The sequence below is a fragment of the Lepidochelys kempii genome, chromosome 8, assembly GCF_965140265.1.
Source record: "Lepidochelys kempii isolate rLepKem1 chromosome 8, rLepKem1.hap2, whole genome shotgun sequence".
Lineage (NCBI taxonomy): Eukaryota > Metazoa > Chordata > Testudines > Cheloniidae > Lepidochelys > Lepidochelys kempii.
The window spans coordinates 83,254,217-83,273,643 of NC_133263.1; the positions used below are offsets into that span (position 1 = coordinate 83,254,217).

Below are 19,427 nucleotides of genomic sequence, written 5' to 3' on the forward strand. Positions count from 1 at the left end.
GGTGACTAACTTGATGGTGACAAAAGCTTCAAAATAAAGCTGCTTTTTTTTTTTAAACTAAAATATTGCTTCAATAATATGGGGTGGAGGAGAAATTCCATCTGAGCAAACGACTGGGAGCCAGCTGTTAGGGTAGAATGTGGAACAGATCTGCAGGAGAATGTATGAAACCTATTAGGAAAAGACAGATTAACCTATCAAGACCTAACTTTTAGTTTCTGTTTCTCCTAAAGAGTTGATGACTACACAAATACTTTAAACACTAGAAGGAGTCAATGTCCCTCCTGCACTGCTGCTTTAGGTTTTTTTAATGTCATCTCCTCTTCTTGGGGAATCTTGAATTCACGCCAGGAAGATGAGAGGGAATAACTTTCCAACTCTCTTGTAAGATAATTTTTAGGAACTTTGCCTTTCTATGTATTCTGTTAATTTAGGATCCTAAACTTCTTAAATGTCTCTGGTTATTGCTATGCAGTCATGTCATTTGTTATATCTTATGGAATTAAACTTAATTTACTAATGGTGAGGGGGTTTTGTTATTTTGTAATTGTTCAGACTCATACTGAAAAAAAACCCTTAAGGAACCTAGTTTCCAAGGTAATTTTAAACTATCAGAAAAAATATTTGGGGAAGAGGTACTGAGAGAGAGGGAGATTGCAATTTTCAGATCCTTCCTCCTACTGCCAAACATGTAATATTGATAGTACTGTAATAGGGACACCTGCTTGTCCCATGGGAAGGAAGTTTTGATGACCTCATTGCTATTGCTGGAGCGAGTAAAAAGCAGGAAGTGTAGGCGGACACCCTGTTTTCTTCGCAACGCAACACGCTCTGTTCTAGCTCGTATTACAACAGAGAAGAGATTTTACAAAGCAGTGGCTGCAACCGCCCTCTTCACCACCTCCTGACTTTTCTTAAAAATCATGTCAGCATTGTTGCCCTATTCATAGTTCATCTGTTGTACCTGCTGGTTTAACGTCTCATTTTTGTCCCTTCCTAGAGCTGTAGACCGATTACAGGCCCTGTCTACATTACCGCGGAAGCAGTAGTATCACATACAGTTTCTAAACTAGGATTTTCCTAACATTTCCTCTGGTTGTCTTATGATGATGTAGGGCCCTGGCCTATCTAACAAAACATGGTACTTGCCAAAGTTGTTAATGCTAATGTGCATGGCCTAATTCACTGCGATGTTGCTTTGAATTTTGAAAGAAACGATTTGCATTGTTGATGTCTGACAGTTGTCTCATTGAGGCTGTATTTGAGAACATGAAATTCCCATGCTGGACCAGACAGTGTTACATCTCTTCCAGTATCTTGTTCCCCACAATGGCCCAATAGCAATTGCTTCAGAAGAAGGTGTAAGATGCTCCACATGAAGCTATTATAGAATATGGTGCTAACACAGAACTTTGTTCCTAATCTCAGTCAGAGGTTGCTTATACACAGGGCCAGCTCTAGGATTTTTGCCACCCCAAGCAAAAAAATTTTGCTCCCTCCCAACTCCGCCCCTTCCCAACCCCTTCCCCAAATTCCCGGCCCCGCCTCCTCCCCCGGGCGTGCCGCATTTCCCCCCCGCCATTGCTTCCTGCAGCTCCCCCACCGCAACTCCCCGCCCTAGCTCACCTCCGCTCCACCTGCCCCCTTTACACGCCGCTGCTCCGCTTCTCCCCCCTCCCTCTCAGGCGAGGGAGAGGCAGCGTGTTCAGGGGAGCAGGCGGAGTGGAGGTGAGCGAGGGTTGGGGGGAGTGCAGTTAGTAATGGGGGGGTAGAGGAACCGCTCCCTGCCCCAGCTCACCTCTGCTCCACTACTGCTGCCTCCCCCGAGTGCACTGCCGCTCGGCTTCTCCTCCCTCCCTCCCAGGCTTGTCACGTGAAACAGCTGTTCTGCGCACAGCAAACCTGGGGGGGAGAAGCGGAGCGGCGACGGTGCGCTCAGGGGAGCGGGCGGAGGTGGAGCGGAGACAAGCTGGGGTGGCGGGGATACATTTCTAGGGGCAGCATGGCCGGCGCCGGAATGCCGCCCCTAGAAATGTGCTGCACCAAGCACCTGCTTGTTTTGCTGGTGCCTAGAGCCGGCCCTGCTTATACCAAGAAGTACGAAGGCTTATATCCCTTCTGAAGCTCTGGGTTACAATTTTTGTAATCTTTTACAATAACTCTGGATATTTTTATCTGCATACAAGTCCAATATGGTCTAGTTTGCAAAAAAAAATTTTTTTTTTTAAGTGACTTAAAGCGTCCTGTACTGCCCTCCCCAGAGGAGTAGCATAAAGAAAGCTTCCTGAGTGAAAACTAAATACACTTGACATTTCTGAGTGTCATTCTACATTAGAGTAATTTCTTTAAAATAATAAAAATAAAATAAAATAATCATCATGGGGATCTATGATTGCTCAATGTTGTCCAGATCAAAGTTGGATCATTTTTCTCCCCCACTTTTAACTTAAACTAACTTGCAAGCTTTGCAACCTCAACCCGATTTGTTAATTTTGTTTTTTTTGTTTTGTTTCCTGGCTTGTGAATCATCATACTAAAGAGATTATGGAAGCCAAGTTCTGTCCCAAGTTGTTCATTGAGGTGCCATAGATATAAATGAGGGCAGAACTTGGTGAATTTTCCTAGTTAAAGAGAGACATTGATGGATTTCAAGGGAGCATATTTGTTTCAGCCAGTTGGATCATGACTGGTGTGTGGTCTTGAAGATGGCAATATAAACTGAGGATGTAGGAGAGAAATTCCCGAGGAAAAAAAATAATTTTTCTTTGTGATTCTTTGTTTTTCTTTTAAGTTTTCAAGTACAGCGTAATACTGTTTACTGGTTACAAGCAGTAACTTTTGATGTAATTTTAAATGATTAGGAATGTTTCCTAGGGCAGCTACAAGTTTATTATTTTACTAACTTGAGTTTAACTACCCAGATGGTCCATTCTCTGATAACTATTTGGGTTAAAGAAGCAGCTGAAATGTATGCTACTGAATAGGTGGATATGATCTCATGCCATTTCCAGAAGTGCACCCTACTGGCAGAATTCAGATCTGAAAAATCTCTTAAATGCTAAGCAAAATGTCTTACCATACTCTTCCTTGCTTCAGCAAATGCCCTTTTCTCCTCTTCTATGCGTCTTCTGGCTTCTTCTTCTGCTTTCCTCTTTTCTTCCTCTCTCCTCTGTCTTTCTAACTCCTCAAAGCTGAGCTTGAGTTTACCAGGACGGAATTCTTTAATAGAATTTTCATTTTCTTTATCTTCTTCCTCTTCGTTTACCTTTAGAAAAAAAAATTAAATGTTTTTACTCTTTTTGGGCCAGTGGGAAGAAAGAAAAGATCCCTCTAGGAAATGTAAAAACTGCAGTCTATCTCAAAGCCCACACACCGAATACTTTAAAGTTTTAGATACTTAGGCACAATCTGGATAACTTTTCAAATTCTCTCTGAGGAATAGTTTAACACTACACGCTTATAAATCAAGAATAATATTACACAAGCAGGGGGTGAACTAAATAGCCAAAATCATCTTTGATTTATACTTTTAAGGGCTGGATCATTTTGACATACCTAAACAGGCCTCAAAGGGGGTAACAATCCTGAAAATCTGAGTAATAAAACATCTCTCTGAATCTTGAATTATGCTGTCAGGTTCCTTTGCAGATATGTGAAATTAATAGACCTTTCATTTGTAGTAGAAATATTATGTAAATGCATTGGACTCTCTATTTGCATGTGAGGTGCTTTCCCTCAGTGCTGATTTTTTACAAAATAATATAGTAGTGGGCTGTGAATTTTTATAAATAAACTACTACTATATATTATCATTTTATTTTTGACCCAGATTGACAATGGTGCTTCTGTTCCTCCTCCAGAAAATGAAACATCTCTGAAGAACTGAAATGAGGTGCTTCAATATCTTCATTGTTGCCCTTCTCCATTAGATACTGTCAGCAAAGAGAAGGCTGGGATTTGCAAACTGCAACAAAGAATGGATATTCCTTCAACTGCTGTATGTCTACGGAGAGAGTGAATCCATGAGCTATGATGGCATCGCTGCTCGAGTTTGCTGCACATTCTAAGCATTATGGCATCGAGCTGTTGCTCACAGAGTTGAGAAAATTATAGGACATCAGCTTTTCAGAATGATTAAATTACTGAATATCTATGGAAAGAAACAAAATGGAAGGAAATAATTGAATTATCCCCTTTAAAAAACTCTGCAAAGGTACAACCAACAAAGGCAAGTGATTGGGAGGAAAATGGTAATTTATAACCAACCAAAGTTGGGTGTGTAAAAAGGGAAACACCATAAGAGCTTTTTTTAAAAAAAACAAACGCAAATGTCACCTTTATACCGAAACTATGTATTTCAAAATGTGGGTGAGGGGAGTGGAACAAAGTATTGTTTAGGATGACCACTGTGGCTTTCTAAACGAAGAATACACTATAATGTTGGAGAGCTGTGGTGTTCAGGTTTGTTAGTAAGAGGAAAGGTTAAGCACCAGGAAAACAGATATGGACCTAAGCTACAGAATTTGGATTCAAGATCAGATATGGATTTTGACCCCAGACCCACACTCAAGATCAGAGGCATTCTGATGCTGGGCTACAAAAATTTTGTTTTGGAAATTTCCAGGGTTTCAATTTTCTGAGCGCCTGGGTTTCCACAATTTTGTGCTGAATCAGGATCTTTAAAACTGGTACTATAAAAACACCACATCAAGTGCAAGATGGTTACAATCTGCCCAGGAACAGTCTCGATAATCAATTTTTTTTTAGTTACCAACAGTGTGTGGTCTATTAAATTCCTAGAAATAAAATCTTGCATGGTGCACTGAAATAAAATTCCCATTCACAAGTGCAAATACTGATGCATACCTTCTATGTGGGAGAACAATGGCATAAATAGTCATCTGAGTGCACAGAAGTAAAATCTATTTTTAAATACAGAATTCTCTAAAGGTGGTCTCATTTTGTTGCAAATTATTAAGAAAATGGTAAATGTAGCTAAACTATCCAATGTACCTGATGCAAATACTCTAATTAAACAATTATTATTGCTGTAGAACAGAGTACCTAATTTATACAGAGGTCTACTGAATCTTAGATCATCCTAGCTTACAAAACTCTTTAGGGCAAAGGCTATATTATGGAGACATATCAGGCTGGAGTTGGGGGGAGGGAGAACAGGATTGTTTTTTTCTATTTCTGACAACATGTTAGGCTAAATCTCTTAATCTAGAATGTAGTATTTAAACCCTCTATAAAGAAAAGGACTGATCCAACCTTCCCCTCCTCCTCTCTCTCCTACTCCAAAGAGAGATCCTCAGTGATGAATATAAACATGGTAGATAAACAAAAGAGATGAATAAGAAATAGCTCCAGACAATTGCCATGGAATCCTTTCATGTGTGAAAATACTGGTTATTGCAATGCTCAAAGTACCACTGAAGTTAGACAAAACTTGGATAACTTCCAGTTTGTTAAATAATGTTTAGCCATGTGACTGAAAACCACTAGAAGGATACTGATACCCACAAATGTGGTAAATTCATCTGGAGCAGTTGAAATTCAATCAATATTTAATTAATTGAAAACTAAGAACTGGAGTCACTTTAAGAACAGAATAAAATCTGTTCTTTATACTTTTAATACTTTTATACAATTGCTTCAGTTCCAAAAACATTAAAACATACTGACACATGAAACTGGAGTATCCTATGATGCTGCTACATTTTGTAAGAATGAATATGACTGATAGCATGCTTTTAAGAAAAAGAAGCTTCAGTAATACCAGTGGCTTGTTTAAATAACTATGCCAAGACTTAAATGAATCACTATCTAGAACAAAGACAAGGAGTACTTGTGGCACCTTAGAGACTAACACTAAGGTGCCACAAGTACTCCTTTTCTTTTTGCGAATACAGACTAACATGGCTGCTACTCTGAACCCTATCTAGGACAGTGATTTTCAAAGTTCGGGTCGCGAGCCAGTACTGGGTCGTGGAATGCAAAGCACTGGGTCAATTTGCTCAGCCAGTAAAAACTGGCAGTCCCTACCTGTTCTGACACTGCGCTGCACCCCGGAAGTGGCCAGCAGGTCTGGCTCATAGACAGGGGAGCCAAGGGGCTCTGTGCGCTGCCCCTGCCCTGAGCACCAGCTCTGCACTCCCATTGGCCGGTTCCCAGCCAATGGGAGCTGGGGGAAGGGGGAGTGGTGCCTGCGGGCAAGAGCCACACGGAGCTGCTTGCGCGTCTCTGCCTAGGAGCCGGACCTTCTAGACACTTCTGGGGAGCAACGTGGTTCGCGGTGCCAGGACAGGTGGGAAGCCTGCCTCTGTATCCCAGCTGCACTGCTGACCAGGAGCCACCGGATGTAAGCCTGCACCCCAAGCCCCTGCCCCAGCCCTGAGCCCTCTCCCACACCCCATCCGTTGGGTCGCGGGCATCAACAAGTTTCTTCAACCGGGTTGCCAGAAAAAAAGTCTGAAAACTACTGATCTAGAACAATATCTAGGGCAGAAAGTATTTTTGAAACTGATGATGCTGTCAGGTCTCCATCTCAACTGTTAAAAATTGAGAATCATCATGAGGTTAACAGTTTGAAACAATTCAGATGTAAAAAAAAAACCAGATACATGAAGGAATGTAGTGTATTTTCTACACAAACAAGCATCCATAACTAGAAATGAATAACGCATCTATTTACCATTTGTTGTCTAGCTTCTTCAAAAGCACGTTTTTCCTCTTCCAAACGTTGTCTTGCCTCCTCCTCTGCTTGCTTTCTTTGATTTTCTTGTCTTTGTTTTTCCAGTTCTTCAAATGTTAATTTCAGTTTCCCAGGAGAAAGAGGTTCATTTGTTTCACTGCCTTCATCTTCATCCTAGATAACAAAAATGAAAGTTAAATACAGTTTAAATATCAAACGTGTGTTTCCCAAGTATTTCTCATGATTTGTTTACCATGACAAATGAAAGACACTTGGCTTCCTTGAGGGATCGTTTTTGTTCCGCATATCTTATCCTCTTTTCTTCTTCTTGCTTTCTTTTTTCTTGTTGTTCTCTCTCATCTCCTGGGTCTTCAAAATTTATTTTAATCTTTCCAGGTGTTTTGTTAGGTTTGACAGGCACTACTGTCACCAGCAGCGAATCATCACCTTCCTGTTGTTAATAACAAATTTGTTTCCATAAATATTGACTTTTTGGAGTCGTCTTTCCACATGCAGCTGCCACTGTTACCTGTGCTTCTCAAAATTGCCAATATAGTTATACTGAGACTAAAAGTAGGGACCAGAGCAAAACTCATTTTCCAGTACTACTGACAGCCATTAGTTTTCTTCTGACAACAGAAGAGCATCAAGAGAATTCTATTTTAAATTGAAATGTGACTGGTGGCAAGTGTTCATTGAACTTGTACAGTATCTTCATTGACAGTTGAACTTATCCACAACTATTCATGGCTGATTGGAAAAAAGCTGCTGAAATTTTGCTGACATAATTGTAAATGCACCTAAGTTTTAAGGTGCTATGCTCCATTTGGAAACAAGCTAATAAGGAATTTGCTTCCACACACTCTCTTTCTCCAGAAACAAATATGTGATTTAAAAAACAGCATGTGAAGTAACTGCCAGTCCCTTCAGTTTTACTTCGGCAGAAGTCTGGGATCTATTACGTGTATTTGTATGTTCAATCTCCATGATATCTAGGACTGAGTCCTTAGTAATTTTTTTAAGTGACAGAAGTTGTGCAGCATTTCAAAATGTCTGATTAAATCAACACTGACAACTCAAACATTTACAGGCTTCTTTTGTTTATAGAATCTATTGCTGTCTCAAGTGGATTTGAGCTATTGTCCAATACAAATTCATGTGCGAAAATATCTTCCATGATGTGGATTTACACAAAATATCACCATTAAAGAGAGATTTCAGAGTAGCAGCCATGTTAGTCTGTATTCGCAAAAAGAAAAGGAGTACTTGTGGCACCTTATACTCAAATAAACGTGTTAATCTCTAAGGTGCTACGAGTACTCCTTTTCTTTTTATTAAAGAGAGACTGTCTAGTAAATTAGACCCAAAATTTAGATTTTATTTTTAAAAAGAAAACTTCAGTAGAAGTGTGATGATTACACTTTGTTTTGACACCTTAGTGAAAAATGGGGTTTTGGTGTCCAGCTTTTTTAAAAATTAAACGTCCTCTTACAATGCTGGAACCTCATAGACAACAACATTGTGCTAGCACATATAAATCAGTGTGTTAAACTGACCAAACAAACCAGTCTAGCTACAGTTTCCAAGCTGAAGTGCAAAAAGTAAACCAAAACATTGTTAAAGCGATTATAAACATTCTTTCTTTTAAACAAATCTAAAAATCTTGAATGTACTGTAACATTAAAAAAAAACCTTGACACTATCCCTCTTTAATTTCAAGATTGAAAATCTAACCTTAAAAGCTCTTTGCCTTTTTTAAAGCCACTAGTGCATTTAGAGGCCAATGTCCTATGAGCAACACAATCCCTTTGAAAATGTAAGCCTTAGTTATTTTTTTATTCTGACTTTAATGGTTGGTAAGTCATTTACCTTTAAACCTGTTTTAAAGCTAGAATAAATTGGCCTCATATAGATAGATGGCAATATATTTTGTGGCTAAGACATTTTCTCAGGCTTTTTTAGCCTTGTTACAGAATTTCCATGAAAAATTAAGTGTATTGTTTATTTACCCAATCCCTATTAAAATAATAAAGCAGTGAATAAAAAATTAGGTGAATGTTTCTTTGAAAAAAAAAAAGTCCAATTACCTCTGCTGCTGATTCAGTTCCTGTATTGTTTATGTCATCAATCTATTAAATGAGAATTTCACATAATTATGTTACTTTTGTTCTTTGCCTTAGATTTTCAAATATAAAATGGAAAATTAACTTGTGCAAATGTATGTTGCATTTAAGTTTTTATGTATCTTTGGGGTGGGAGGGAAAAGAGGGATACCATTCTGAATACTTTTTGATAGCTATATGAGTTTTACCTGACATTACATTTTAATGCCTAGGTAGTATGTCATGTTTTAACCTACAGCAGTATTAATGTTGGAACAGTTCTTGTGGCTTACTAGATAAAGGCTTACTTTACTAGCAATGTAATCCTGGAAACAGAATTGAAACCCTAGGTATAGCATAATAATCTTATTTAGCTTCTTAGTGATAAACTAGTAAATACACATAGATAAAGATTTGTTTCCACATGCATTCCATAATTGTGCAAGAGAAGCTAAAGAAAATGTCATCTAATTTCATATCAAAGTGACCTTGTCCTTCCCTTGAGACTTAGCCTAGTGAGAAAGCCCTCTTTCCTATATTCATATTCTTGACATTAGTTTCTATATATTTTTATTGTTTGAAATGAGTATAACTTCCTTCCTGAGTACAAATTTACATACTGTACTCCTACCTTTCGAAGTAAATAAACTCTAGAACAGGTACTGAAAGAGATTATGAGCTAAACTTTCAGCAGAATGCTCAAAACTTAGTAATGTTACTCCCAGTAGGACATGACTAGCTAAATCTTTGTTGGATATTTATCCCTAATAAGAGTTCTCTTTCCTCTTCTGTGTGGAGGGAAAAGATTAAGTGCTAATATTTTTGGTTAAGCAAACCATTTGTTCATGGTCCTGGACTATGACATTTAGACTCTTACTCACACAGGTAATTGCTTCCGTGAAAGAACTACAGAAGGAGGGGACACACTCCAATTCAGAGTTTATCAAAAAGATAAAATTAGGCTTGTAGGCATTGGCAAGAATTGAAGCTACTCATTTATATATCTAACAGAAGTGATCTGTACAATGACAAAAGAATAAAATACTGATTGAAACATCACTTTTAAGTAGTCTTTAGTGGACAATTTGTCTACAACTGTGCTTCTTACAAACACCTATTTTCAGTAATAAACTTGAATATAAATCAGCATCTCTTGTCTAAAATGTGTGTATGTAACAACAAATGTTTTAAAATTTACTTAGTCAACTTAGCCTTGAATCACTTCCAAGCATATGATACCAAAATCTGTGTTTGGTTCATTCCCTCTCCCACTTTCTGTTTTCATCAATGCCTGGCTTCAGCTATAACTCAAGCTCAGTGTTTGACAAGAGTGATAACCCTCCACACACCCCAAAAACTCCTCCACCACACTCATCTCCCTCGTAGACGACAGTCCATTCACCTACTTTCAAGAAACTAAGACCAAATCCTCCTGCTGAACTCTTAGAAAAAAATCATACAAAATAAACAATGTTGACTATTTGATATGTACTTAGTATTCAGAACAAGATAAATATACCTCCTGGGCTTTTTTTGCCAGTTCTCTCTGAATTTTCTTTTTCTCAATCATATCTTGTTCAATTCTGCGCTTTCTTTCCTCCTCCATTCTTTTTCTTTCTTCTTCTTGTCTCTGCTTCTCCATTTCTGCAAACTTGCCTTTAACAGTTCCTATGAATGTGAAATACAAAACTCAATAATTTGATCTAATCTTCAACTGTCAAATTACATGGACTTTTAAACTGAGTTTCTTACCTGTCAGCTTTGGAACATAAGCTTTTTCTATTTTAGAAGACTTTGTTTCTTCTTCTTCATCAGAAGCAAGTAGTTCTTTCATCTAGTTGATTAAAAAGAGAAACTAGAACTGAACTGTCTTTAAGCATTAGAAGACAAAATTTCAATATTATCATATAAAGGGTTCAAAAATAGTTTATCTACTAGATGTTGAGACCACTTATTTGAATTACAATGAAAAGTTCCAAAAATATTTTTAAAATTCTTATGATCAAGTGAATATTAAAAAAATATGAAAAATATTTGCAAAGAAAATAACCTCCTGCTTTCTCCTGTTCCATTCTCTCTCTCTAACATACTGTTCTTTTCTTCTTTGCTTTTCATCTCTAGACCTCCTTTGATTTCTTTCTTCCCTTGCTTTCTGCATAGCTTCAAATTTATCCTTTACATCACCCTTGTGAAGTTTGGGCACATAGGATTTTTGGACAGGTTTAGATGAAGAAAGCAGAATCTTTGTGAAGATAAAGAAGAAGTAAAGATAAGGAAAAGAAAGTTGAAACAGATGGAGAGAAATTGTTTGACAGATTGGATTAGACAGAATGTAAGATTTATTAAAACAAAATACATATGTGATCATGATTTTTGTGCCACTGGCTACTGTCTGCCAAGCATTTTAGCTATACTTTACCATTTTTTAAAGGAATGAATCAGTAATAAATATGACGGAATAAACTGAGTTTTATTGGACTTTAGCTGTATGAATCCCACTGATTTTAATGGAGGGCTACGTAGTTAAGCCCTGAATTTTGAGAATGTACTCTTATAACACGCATGAAATTTTAAAAAGATATATACATCTCTATATTGTTGCATTAGAATACGTATACTCACTCTGAAAACAGAAATATATACTTGATTCTGCCTCTAGAAGCAAGACTGGGACTTAGATTTCAGGTATACACGAAGACATGGGTATTAGCATCACAGTGTCTAATATATCTTTGGTTTCTTATGTAACAGATGTTTTATACCATACCTGTTGAATCTTTACACATGGTGGCATTTTAAAAGAAAAAAAATATAATTCTTCCATTTAAAAACTTAAGCACATCATCAAAATAATTCCTTAAATATTGGGGATGACCCAGCAATCCAGAGGTTACACATGACAGTTGAGGAGCCAAGCTCCCTGGGCCAACAGAGACCTATTGTATATATGGCTGAAGAATTTTTAATGGGGGTTTCTGTGCTAACACTTTCCTCATCTGTATGCTTCTGCTGGCTCCAGTTAGTACATCATACCAACATCTTACAAATATTTGAGTGTTCTGTCTCCTTTTACACTTTACTGCCAACATAGTATGGTTGAATCAGCTGAAAAACTGACTGAAAACATTGTTTCATATTTTATATGCTTCCCATTTGAGTACATCACACAATGTTAGTTATGCTTGTTTTAACTCCTATCACTAAATTATCTAGCTAGAATGCTAAAACAAATCTTTTGAGTAACTTAATCCCAATGCTTTCTAAAGATATTTTAATATTTTAATCTTCATCTTGAATCATGAATGGTGTAGGAAAGTGAATAAGGAAGTGTTATATACCCCTTCACATAACACATGAACCAAGGATCATCCAATTAATAGGCAGCAAGTTTAAAAAAAGCATAAGGAAGTACTTCACACAATGCAGAATCAACCTGTAGAACTCATTGCCATTGGATGTTGTGAAGGCCAGAAGTATAACTGGGTTCAAAAAAGAATTAGATATGTTCCTGGAGGACAGGTCCATCAATGGCTATTAGCCAAGATGGTGGGGGGTGCAACCCTATATTCTAGGTGTCCCTAAACCTGTGAGTGTTAGAACCTGGGACAAAATGACAGGAGATGGATCACTCAATAAATTCCCCTGTTCTGTTCACTCCCTCTGAAGCATATGGCACCAGCCACTGTCAGAAGACAGGATACTGAAATAGATGGAGCATTGGCCATTCTGGGTCAGACCATTCTTATGTTCTCTTCCTCTTTCCCTTTCCCCATTTTTTCTGAATTTTCAACAACATTATGTTTCCTATTTTGTGAATCTCACTTCAGACATCCACTTCCAGCCTTTCAGGAAAAGCTAATATGTAATGCATAATAGTAAGAACCCCTTTAACATATTCCAGCAAATATAATAACCTTACTTTCCTTAATCAAACGGTTCTTTTCAAAGGCTTCTCTGTTACCTTAAGATACAAGGTACATTCTTTTCCTTGAACTTATTATGCTCTTACCCATTTGCTGCTTACCAATTAGAAATAAAGCATCAATACTTGTTTTTTGTCAGCATCACTTGTAAGTTACTACAGAACTTTGATTATATTAAACTTGATACATACCTCAGTCTTCTGCACAATGTCATTCATGGTTTGTTGTTCTCTGATCTGGCACCTGACCCGTTTGATATGTGGGTTTCTATTTTTACCTGTAAGAAATTGCTGCAGATTTATTACCCGCTTAGGAAGAGTCACTCTTCAATTGAAATTTCTACTATCCTTGTAGAAAAAAAGTTAGTCCACATTTAAGCTTGGTGCACCACAACTTAATTTGCCCCCCCTGAGTGAAGATATATGAACATGTACTGAGCATGCAATGGTACTGAAATGCAGTGGCTACAATTCACTATTTGAACTTTTATTTTTTATGGATTCACCTACATAAATTATCATGATATTTAACTTATATGTCATAGTTTATTTGTTTTAATAATTGTTAGGGCTGTCGATTAATCGCAGTTAACTGACGCAATTAACTCAAAAAATTAATTATGATTAATTGCAGTTTTAATCGCACCAATTGAAATTTATTAAATATTTGGGATGTTTCTACATTTTCATATACATTGTATTCTGTGTTGTAATTGAAATCAGTGTAAATTGTTTTTGATTATATTTGCTCTGTAAAATTATAAACAAAAGAAATTGTATTTTTCAATTAACAAACTTGTCTGTCTTAGTGATTGGCTGAACAAGAAGTAGGACTAAGTGGACTTGTAGGCGCTGAAGTTTTACATTTTGTTTTTGAGTGCAGTTATGTAACAAAAAAAATTCTACATTTGTAAGTTGCACTTTCATCTCATACAAGTACTGTAGTGCAATCTCTTTGTCGTGAATTTAAAAATACTATTTCTTTTGTTTTTTACCATGCAAATATTTGTAATAAAAATAAATATAAAATGAGCACTGTACACTTTGTATTCTGAGTTGTAATTGAACACAATATATTTAAAAATGTAGAAAACATCGAAACATATTTAAATAATGGTATTCAATTATTGTTTAATCGAGCGGTTAATTTGTTTAATTGTGCAGTTAATTGGTTTAATCACTTGACAGCCCTAATATATTGTATATATTACCATCACTAATGGGACAGAAGGATGATTCAATGGTTAGGGCACTAACCTGGGACTCGAGACACCCAGGTTTAACTTCCTGCTCTGGCACAAATTTCCTGACTGTTTGACACTGGACAAGTCACTTCAGCCTAGATCTTTCAAAGGTTCCTAAGTGCCAAACTACTATTGATTTCAATGTAAGTTGGGTGCTTAACTAACTTTGAGGATTTGGGCCTCAGTCTGTTTGCGTCTGAGTTCCCCATCTGTAAAAGGGAGACATTAGTACCTCCCTATCTCCCGGGGCTGTTGTGAAGATAAAGACAGTGAGGTGCTCAGATAGTACAGTGATGAGGATGGGACATGGTACCTTAGGAAGATACTCAGTTACCTGGTACAGTGCTCTGTGAGCTAAGACCTCTAAACACACTTTAAAGACGACAGCATTTCATATCTTAAAACTATGCTATATTCATATGTTACTCCATTCAAATTGTGAATTAGCTCAAGTGAACAAAATGAAAAATAAGGATAATACATTACAAAATGTGCTTAACCTCCCTTATTCTGACAATTTAATTATCATTGGTAGCATACAGCTAAGTAGTGTATATTATGAAAATAATGAGGTTCCTGAAGTGAAACACGCAGGGGCCAGGACCAAGACTTGCCAAGTTAACACCTTCATCTGTATTTTTCATCTGTAGAATTTGCTACCCCTCGAGAGCAGTACAGTCCTTGACCTAGACACCTCCAGAACTGATACCAGATCAGCTTTTCACACAATCTTTCCGCAATGGGAAAGATGAAACAGTCCGAATGGTTATTTCTGGACTAGTCAGCGAGGCTCAGGCACACACAAAAATGAAAGGAGTACAGTGATGTTATGTGGAAGGTGCCTAACTTCTCTGGCAGGTGCACTGAAAAAGTATAGATAGTATTTGGAGGAAAGGTTGTCTCCGTGTCCTTTCAATTACTGACTTCTCTTCAGATAGTGCCAACCATGTCCCTGAAACCAACTCTAGTAATGGTTTCAGGGACATGAACAAGTACCCATTAAACTACCTTTATTCCACAGAGCACACTTTACATCTGTTTGGTAATGAAGAAAAGTACTTATCAATCTGGGCTGGATAAGTCAATGACCTAGATATAAAAGACTATATCCTACCACCACACTAACAAATTGTAGCATTTTTATATAGTGTGCACATAACTGAGACCTGTAATTGCTGACCACAGCAACTGTACTTGTCAACATGAGAAAAAACACACAAAGAGACAGATTTGTTCCATTGTGGCTCTTCAGTGAGAGGGGTTTTTTTTTTCTTTGCAACAGACCATATATGAAGCTTTGGTGTTGAAATGCAAACTGACATCTGTGCACTCTTTACTAGTATGAAAAGCCACACTAGTTAACGTAAGCAGAGATAAAAACCTCAGGAGCAAGCAAAACAATCTAATGCTAAAGATAGTGTACGTGCAATGCTAGTAAAAGGCATGACCAAAAATGGTGGTATTCCCTAATCTAGAGGTCAAACCAAGTAGTTTATTCTACCACATGTAATCACAATTAGCTCATTCCTAAAGGTTAAAAGTCAATAAGCCTTGCTCAGTTTTATTCAAACCCGCATCAAGCATCTCAACTGGTGTTTTACCATTAAGTGCTCCTATCTATAATTGTGTTGGCACATTCCATAAAACTACTCTGTGCGTGTGCCAACTGTGCTTTGTTCATGCTTGGCTACTTCTGAGGACTACCTTCCATACGTATTCATTTTCTGCATCAGTGGCCTCATCTACAGAGTTCTCAAATAATACCACCTTTCCAGCAAAAACTTAAAGATATCTCTAGGAATGTGTTAGTACAGTTTTAAAACTTTGTATGTTCGACCAAATAGACTGTTGAGGCTATAACCAGAAGGAAGGAATTCACAAGAAAAAACTTTATTTCCTGAAGCAGCATTAGGTCTTATGGCTAGCACCTGTGAAAATCAAGTTTATTTGATTAAAGCCACATAATACTCAACATTGCATGGTACAGTTTGATTTTTTCATTACACGTTAGCTGTTTTCTTAGACCATGTGAAAGGCATCTTCTCTTGTTTTTCAATGTAATGACTTATAAAATAAGGCCTCAGTCCTGCAATGAATTCCATGTGAGCACAGGGGTCTGCCTATGCTTAGCTCATTGCTGGATTGGCGCCGACGTCTCTCTTCATGAAACTGCTATAATTTGTTATATACCTTTTTTAAAACGCTTATTCTATATTTTAGCTTTTTAACTTAAAATAGCTGAAAATAATGAATGGAAATAGTTTTATAAATGTAAATATTTCTCTGCACTATTTGTAAGCAACAAAACACTGCAATACTATTAAAAGGAAGCAGAATGACAACCTGACTAATCTATTTCACTGCCTGAAATGACTGAAAAGCAAGAAAAAACGGTTACTTACTGTCTCGTAACTGTTGTTCTTCGAGATGTGTTGTTCACATCCATTCCACATTAGATGTGCAGGTGTTGCGTGCACAAGCGTCGGAAACTTTTTCCCTTAGCAGCTCCCATCGGGCCAGCAGGTCCCCCAAGTGGCACCACTGTGCCCCGCATATATACCCCCGCCAGTTCCTTCTTGCCGGCGACTCCGACAGAGGGGTAGGAGGCTGGGTGTGGAATGGACGTGAACAACGCATCTTGAAGAACAACAGTTACTAGAAAGCAAGTAACCATTTTTTCTTCTTCGAGTGCTTGTTCAAGTCCATTCCACATTAGGTGAATTACAAGCTTACTTCTGGAGGAGGGTAGGAGTCACGGAACAACTGCTCGGAGGACCGCTCTGCCAACTGCTGCGTCCTCTCTGGCCTGCTTGTTGACCACATAGTGGGTTGTGAAGGTGTGCACCGAGGACCAGGTGGCTGCTCTGCAGATCTCCTGGATCGGGACCTGTGCCAGGAATGCCGTGGAGGTCGCCTGCGCCCTGGTCGAGTGGGCCATGACCGCCGGGGCCAGAACACCTGCGAGCTCATAGCACACCCGGATGCAGCTTGTAATCCAAAATGAAATCCGCTGCGCCAACACTGGGAGGCCTTTTAACCTCTCGGCCACAGCCACAAACAGCTGCATGGATTTGTGAAAGGGCTTAGTGCGCTCCAAACAGAACGCCAGCACTCAATGCCCATCCAAGGTGTGCAAGCTGCAGCGACTCAGGTCCATATGGGGTTTCGGGAAGAACACCAGCAGACAAATGTCCTGGCCGAGATGGAATTGGGACACCACCTTAGGGAGGAACTTGGGGTGCAGCCGGAGCTGCACCTTGTCCTTGTGAAATACTGTGTATGGTGGCTCAGAGGTGAGGACCCTCAGTTCGGACACCCTTCTGGCTGAGGTAATGGCAACCAGAAATGCCACCTTCCAGGAAAGGTGGAGGAGAGAACAGGTAGCGAGGGGCTCGAAAGGGGGTCCCATGAGTTTAGAAAGGACCAGGTTAAGGTTCCATGGAGGGACTGGGGGGTGGGAGTATGGGAACACCCTCTCCAACCCTTTATGGAACCGCCCCACCATTGGGTGGGAAAACATCGAGCCCCCCGAGAACCCCGATGGAAGGTGGAAATGGCCTCCAGATGCACACTGAGTGAGGACGGGGCTAGCCCTTGCTGTTTGAGGTGCAGGAGGTACTCCAGAATGGCCTGCACCAGGGCCTAGCCCGGCCGCACCTGTCGGGGTTCACACCAACATGAGAACCTTTTCCACTTGGCCATATAGGCCGTCCTGGTAGAGGGCTTTCTACTGCCAAGCAGAATCTGCTGCACGGGAAAGGAGCACTGGCTCTCCAGGGCGTTTAGCCTCAGAGCCTTCACGCCATCAGGTGCAGTGACTGCAGGTCGGGGTGGAGAAGCCGCCCGCTGTCCTGTGTAATGAGGTCCCCGTGTAGGGGCAGGACTACTGGGGCGTCCACCGACAGCTCTAGGAGCGATGTGTACCAGTGTTGGCAGGCCCAGGCTGGGGCGATGAGAATCACCGCCACCCTGTCCCTGCACACCTTGAGCAGGACCTTGAGCACCCAGAGGAGCTGGGGGAAGGCATACACCAAGCCCCCTCTCCACGGGATTGCAAACACATCTGCAAGTGAGCCCGGGCTCCGGCCCTGGAATGAGCAGAACCGCGGGCACTGGGCGTTGGCCCTAGTGGCAAACAGATCTACCCGGGGAAGCCCCCACCTGCGGAAGAGCAAAAGCACGACATCCGCCATGAGTGCCCACTCGTGCATGCGGTACGACCTGCTGAGGGAGTCCGCCAGCTCGTTCCACACCCCCTGGGAGATAGGACACCTCGAGGTGAATCGCGTGGGCTATGCAAAGGTCTCAGAGGAGGAGAGCCTCGCGACAGAGTGGCGAGGAACAAGCCCCACGCTGCTTGTTTATATAACGTTGTCTGTAGCATTGTCTGTCAGAACTGTCACACTGTGACCACTCAGAGTGGCATGAAAGGTCTGGCAGGCGAGACGAACCGCCCTGAGCTCCTTCACGTTGATATGGAGCGACCACTCTGCCTTGGACCACAACCCCTGCATCATGAGGTCCCCCATGTGAGCCCCCAATCCGTGGTCTGACGCGTCCGTCACCAGTGACAGGTCCAGAAGTGGGGCGGCAAAGGGGATGCCTTCGCAAACCACAGGCTGGGACTACCACCACAGCAAAGAGTCCAGCACCGTCTGGTGTTGGTGCGGAGACCGGGACCACTGCACTGAGTAACTTGCCCTGGATGGGGCCCCTTGGCGCTCCTGATAGGCCCAGGGGGTCAAGAAGAGCCAATGGCCTGGCGGCCCCCATTGAGGTTGCCAGCTTCCCTGAGGGTCCCTGCTGTCCGGGCCCCTGTGTGGGTAGCTACTCCGACCGGAGCCGGCGCCAGACTGCAGCGACACCGATTGTGAAGGCCATGGTGGTGCCAATGATCTGTGCTGGCAGGAGAATGAGCGGCTCCTGGCTGAGCGGGACCGGTGCTGGCAAACAGTGGCGGTCCTGGACCGGGACCGTCAGCAGGAGACCTCTGGCGAGGGCTGTCTCAACTCCTCCCGGTGCCAGTCTCTGGGCAGTGCCGGAGAGTGGTGTGCCCTTCCTGGTGCTTCTTCGCGTCGACCTGCTGCCAGTGCCGCTTCTGGGCCGCTGGCAAGTGCGAATCTGCAGAGTCGAAGCTTGACCGGGACCAACTCCGGGACTGGTGCCGGGACGGTGTCTTCGAGCGGCACATCATTGCTGGCTTACCCTTTGATGGCGCTCGAGGCATGAGTGCCGGAGGGTTCTCCCCATACGGGAGGGGGCTCACCGCCGACACCTTGATGAGGTCCTTTGCGGCCTCAAAGGTGCCAGGCATAGAGGGCTGATCCGTTATACCCTTGAGCCCATCGTCCGCACTGAGCTCACTTAGGTTTGGGCTCAGTGGAGCTTGTGCCGCCGGGACCGCCTGTGTCAGCACTGGTACTGCGGTCTTCCTGCTCTTGTTGGCGCTCGGTGCCTTGGGA

The 19,427-nt window shown here is 40.8% G+C and overlaps 1 protein-coding gene across 2 annotated transcripts in view; it reads right to left on the reverse strand.

Annotated features, from left to right (window-relative positions):
* Positions 1-19,427, reverse strand: part of NEXN (nexilin F-actin binding protein) — a 52,396-nt gene that overhangs the window by 16,562 nt on the left and 16,407 nt on the right. For both annotated transcript variants that reach the window (XM_073357277.1, XM_073357279.1), the window contains 8 exons: positions 12,914-12,999; positions 10,850-11,041; positions 10,552-10,633; positions 10,319-10,467; positions 8,785-8,826; positions 6,951-7,148; positions 6,698-6,871; positions 3,077-3,265 (listed from right to left, as the gene is read on the reverse strand). In XM_073357277.1, the coding sequence (XP_073213378.1) occupies positions 3,077-3,265; positions 6,698-6,871; positions 6,951-7,148; positions 8,785-8,826; positions 10,319-10,467; positions 10,552-10,633; positions 10,850-11,041; positions 12,914-12,999 (1,112 nt within the window). The remainder of the gene's footprint in view (positions 1-3,076; positions 3,266-6,697; positions 6,872-6,950; positions 7,149-8,784; positions 8,827-10,318; positions 10,468-10,551; positions 10,634-10,849; positions 11,042-12,913; positions 13,000-19,427) is intronic.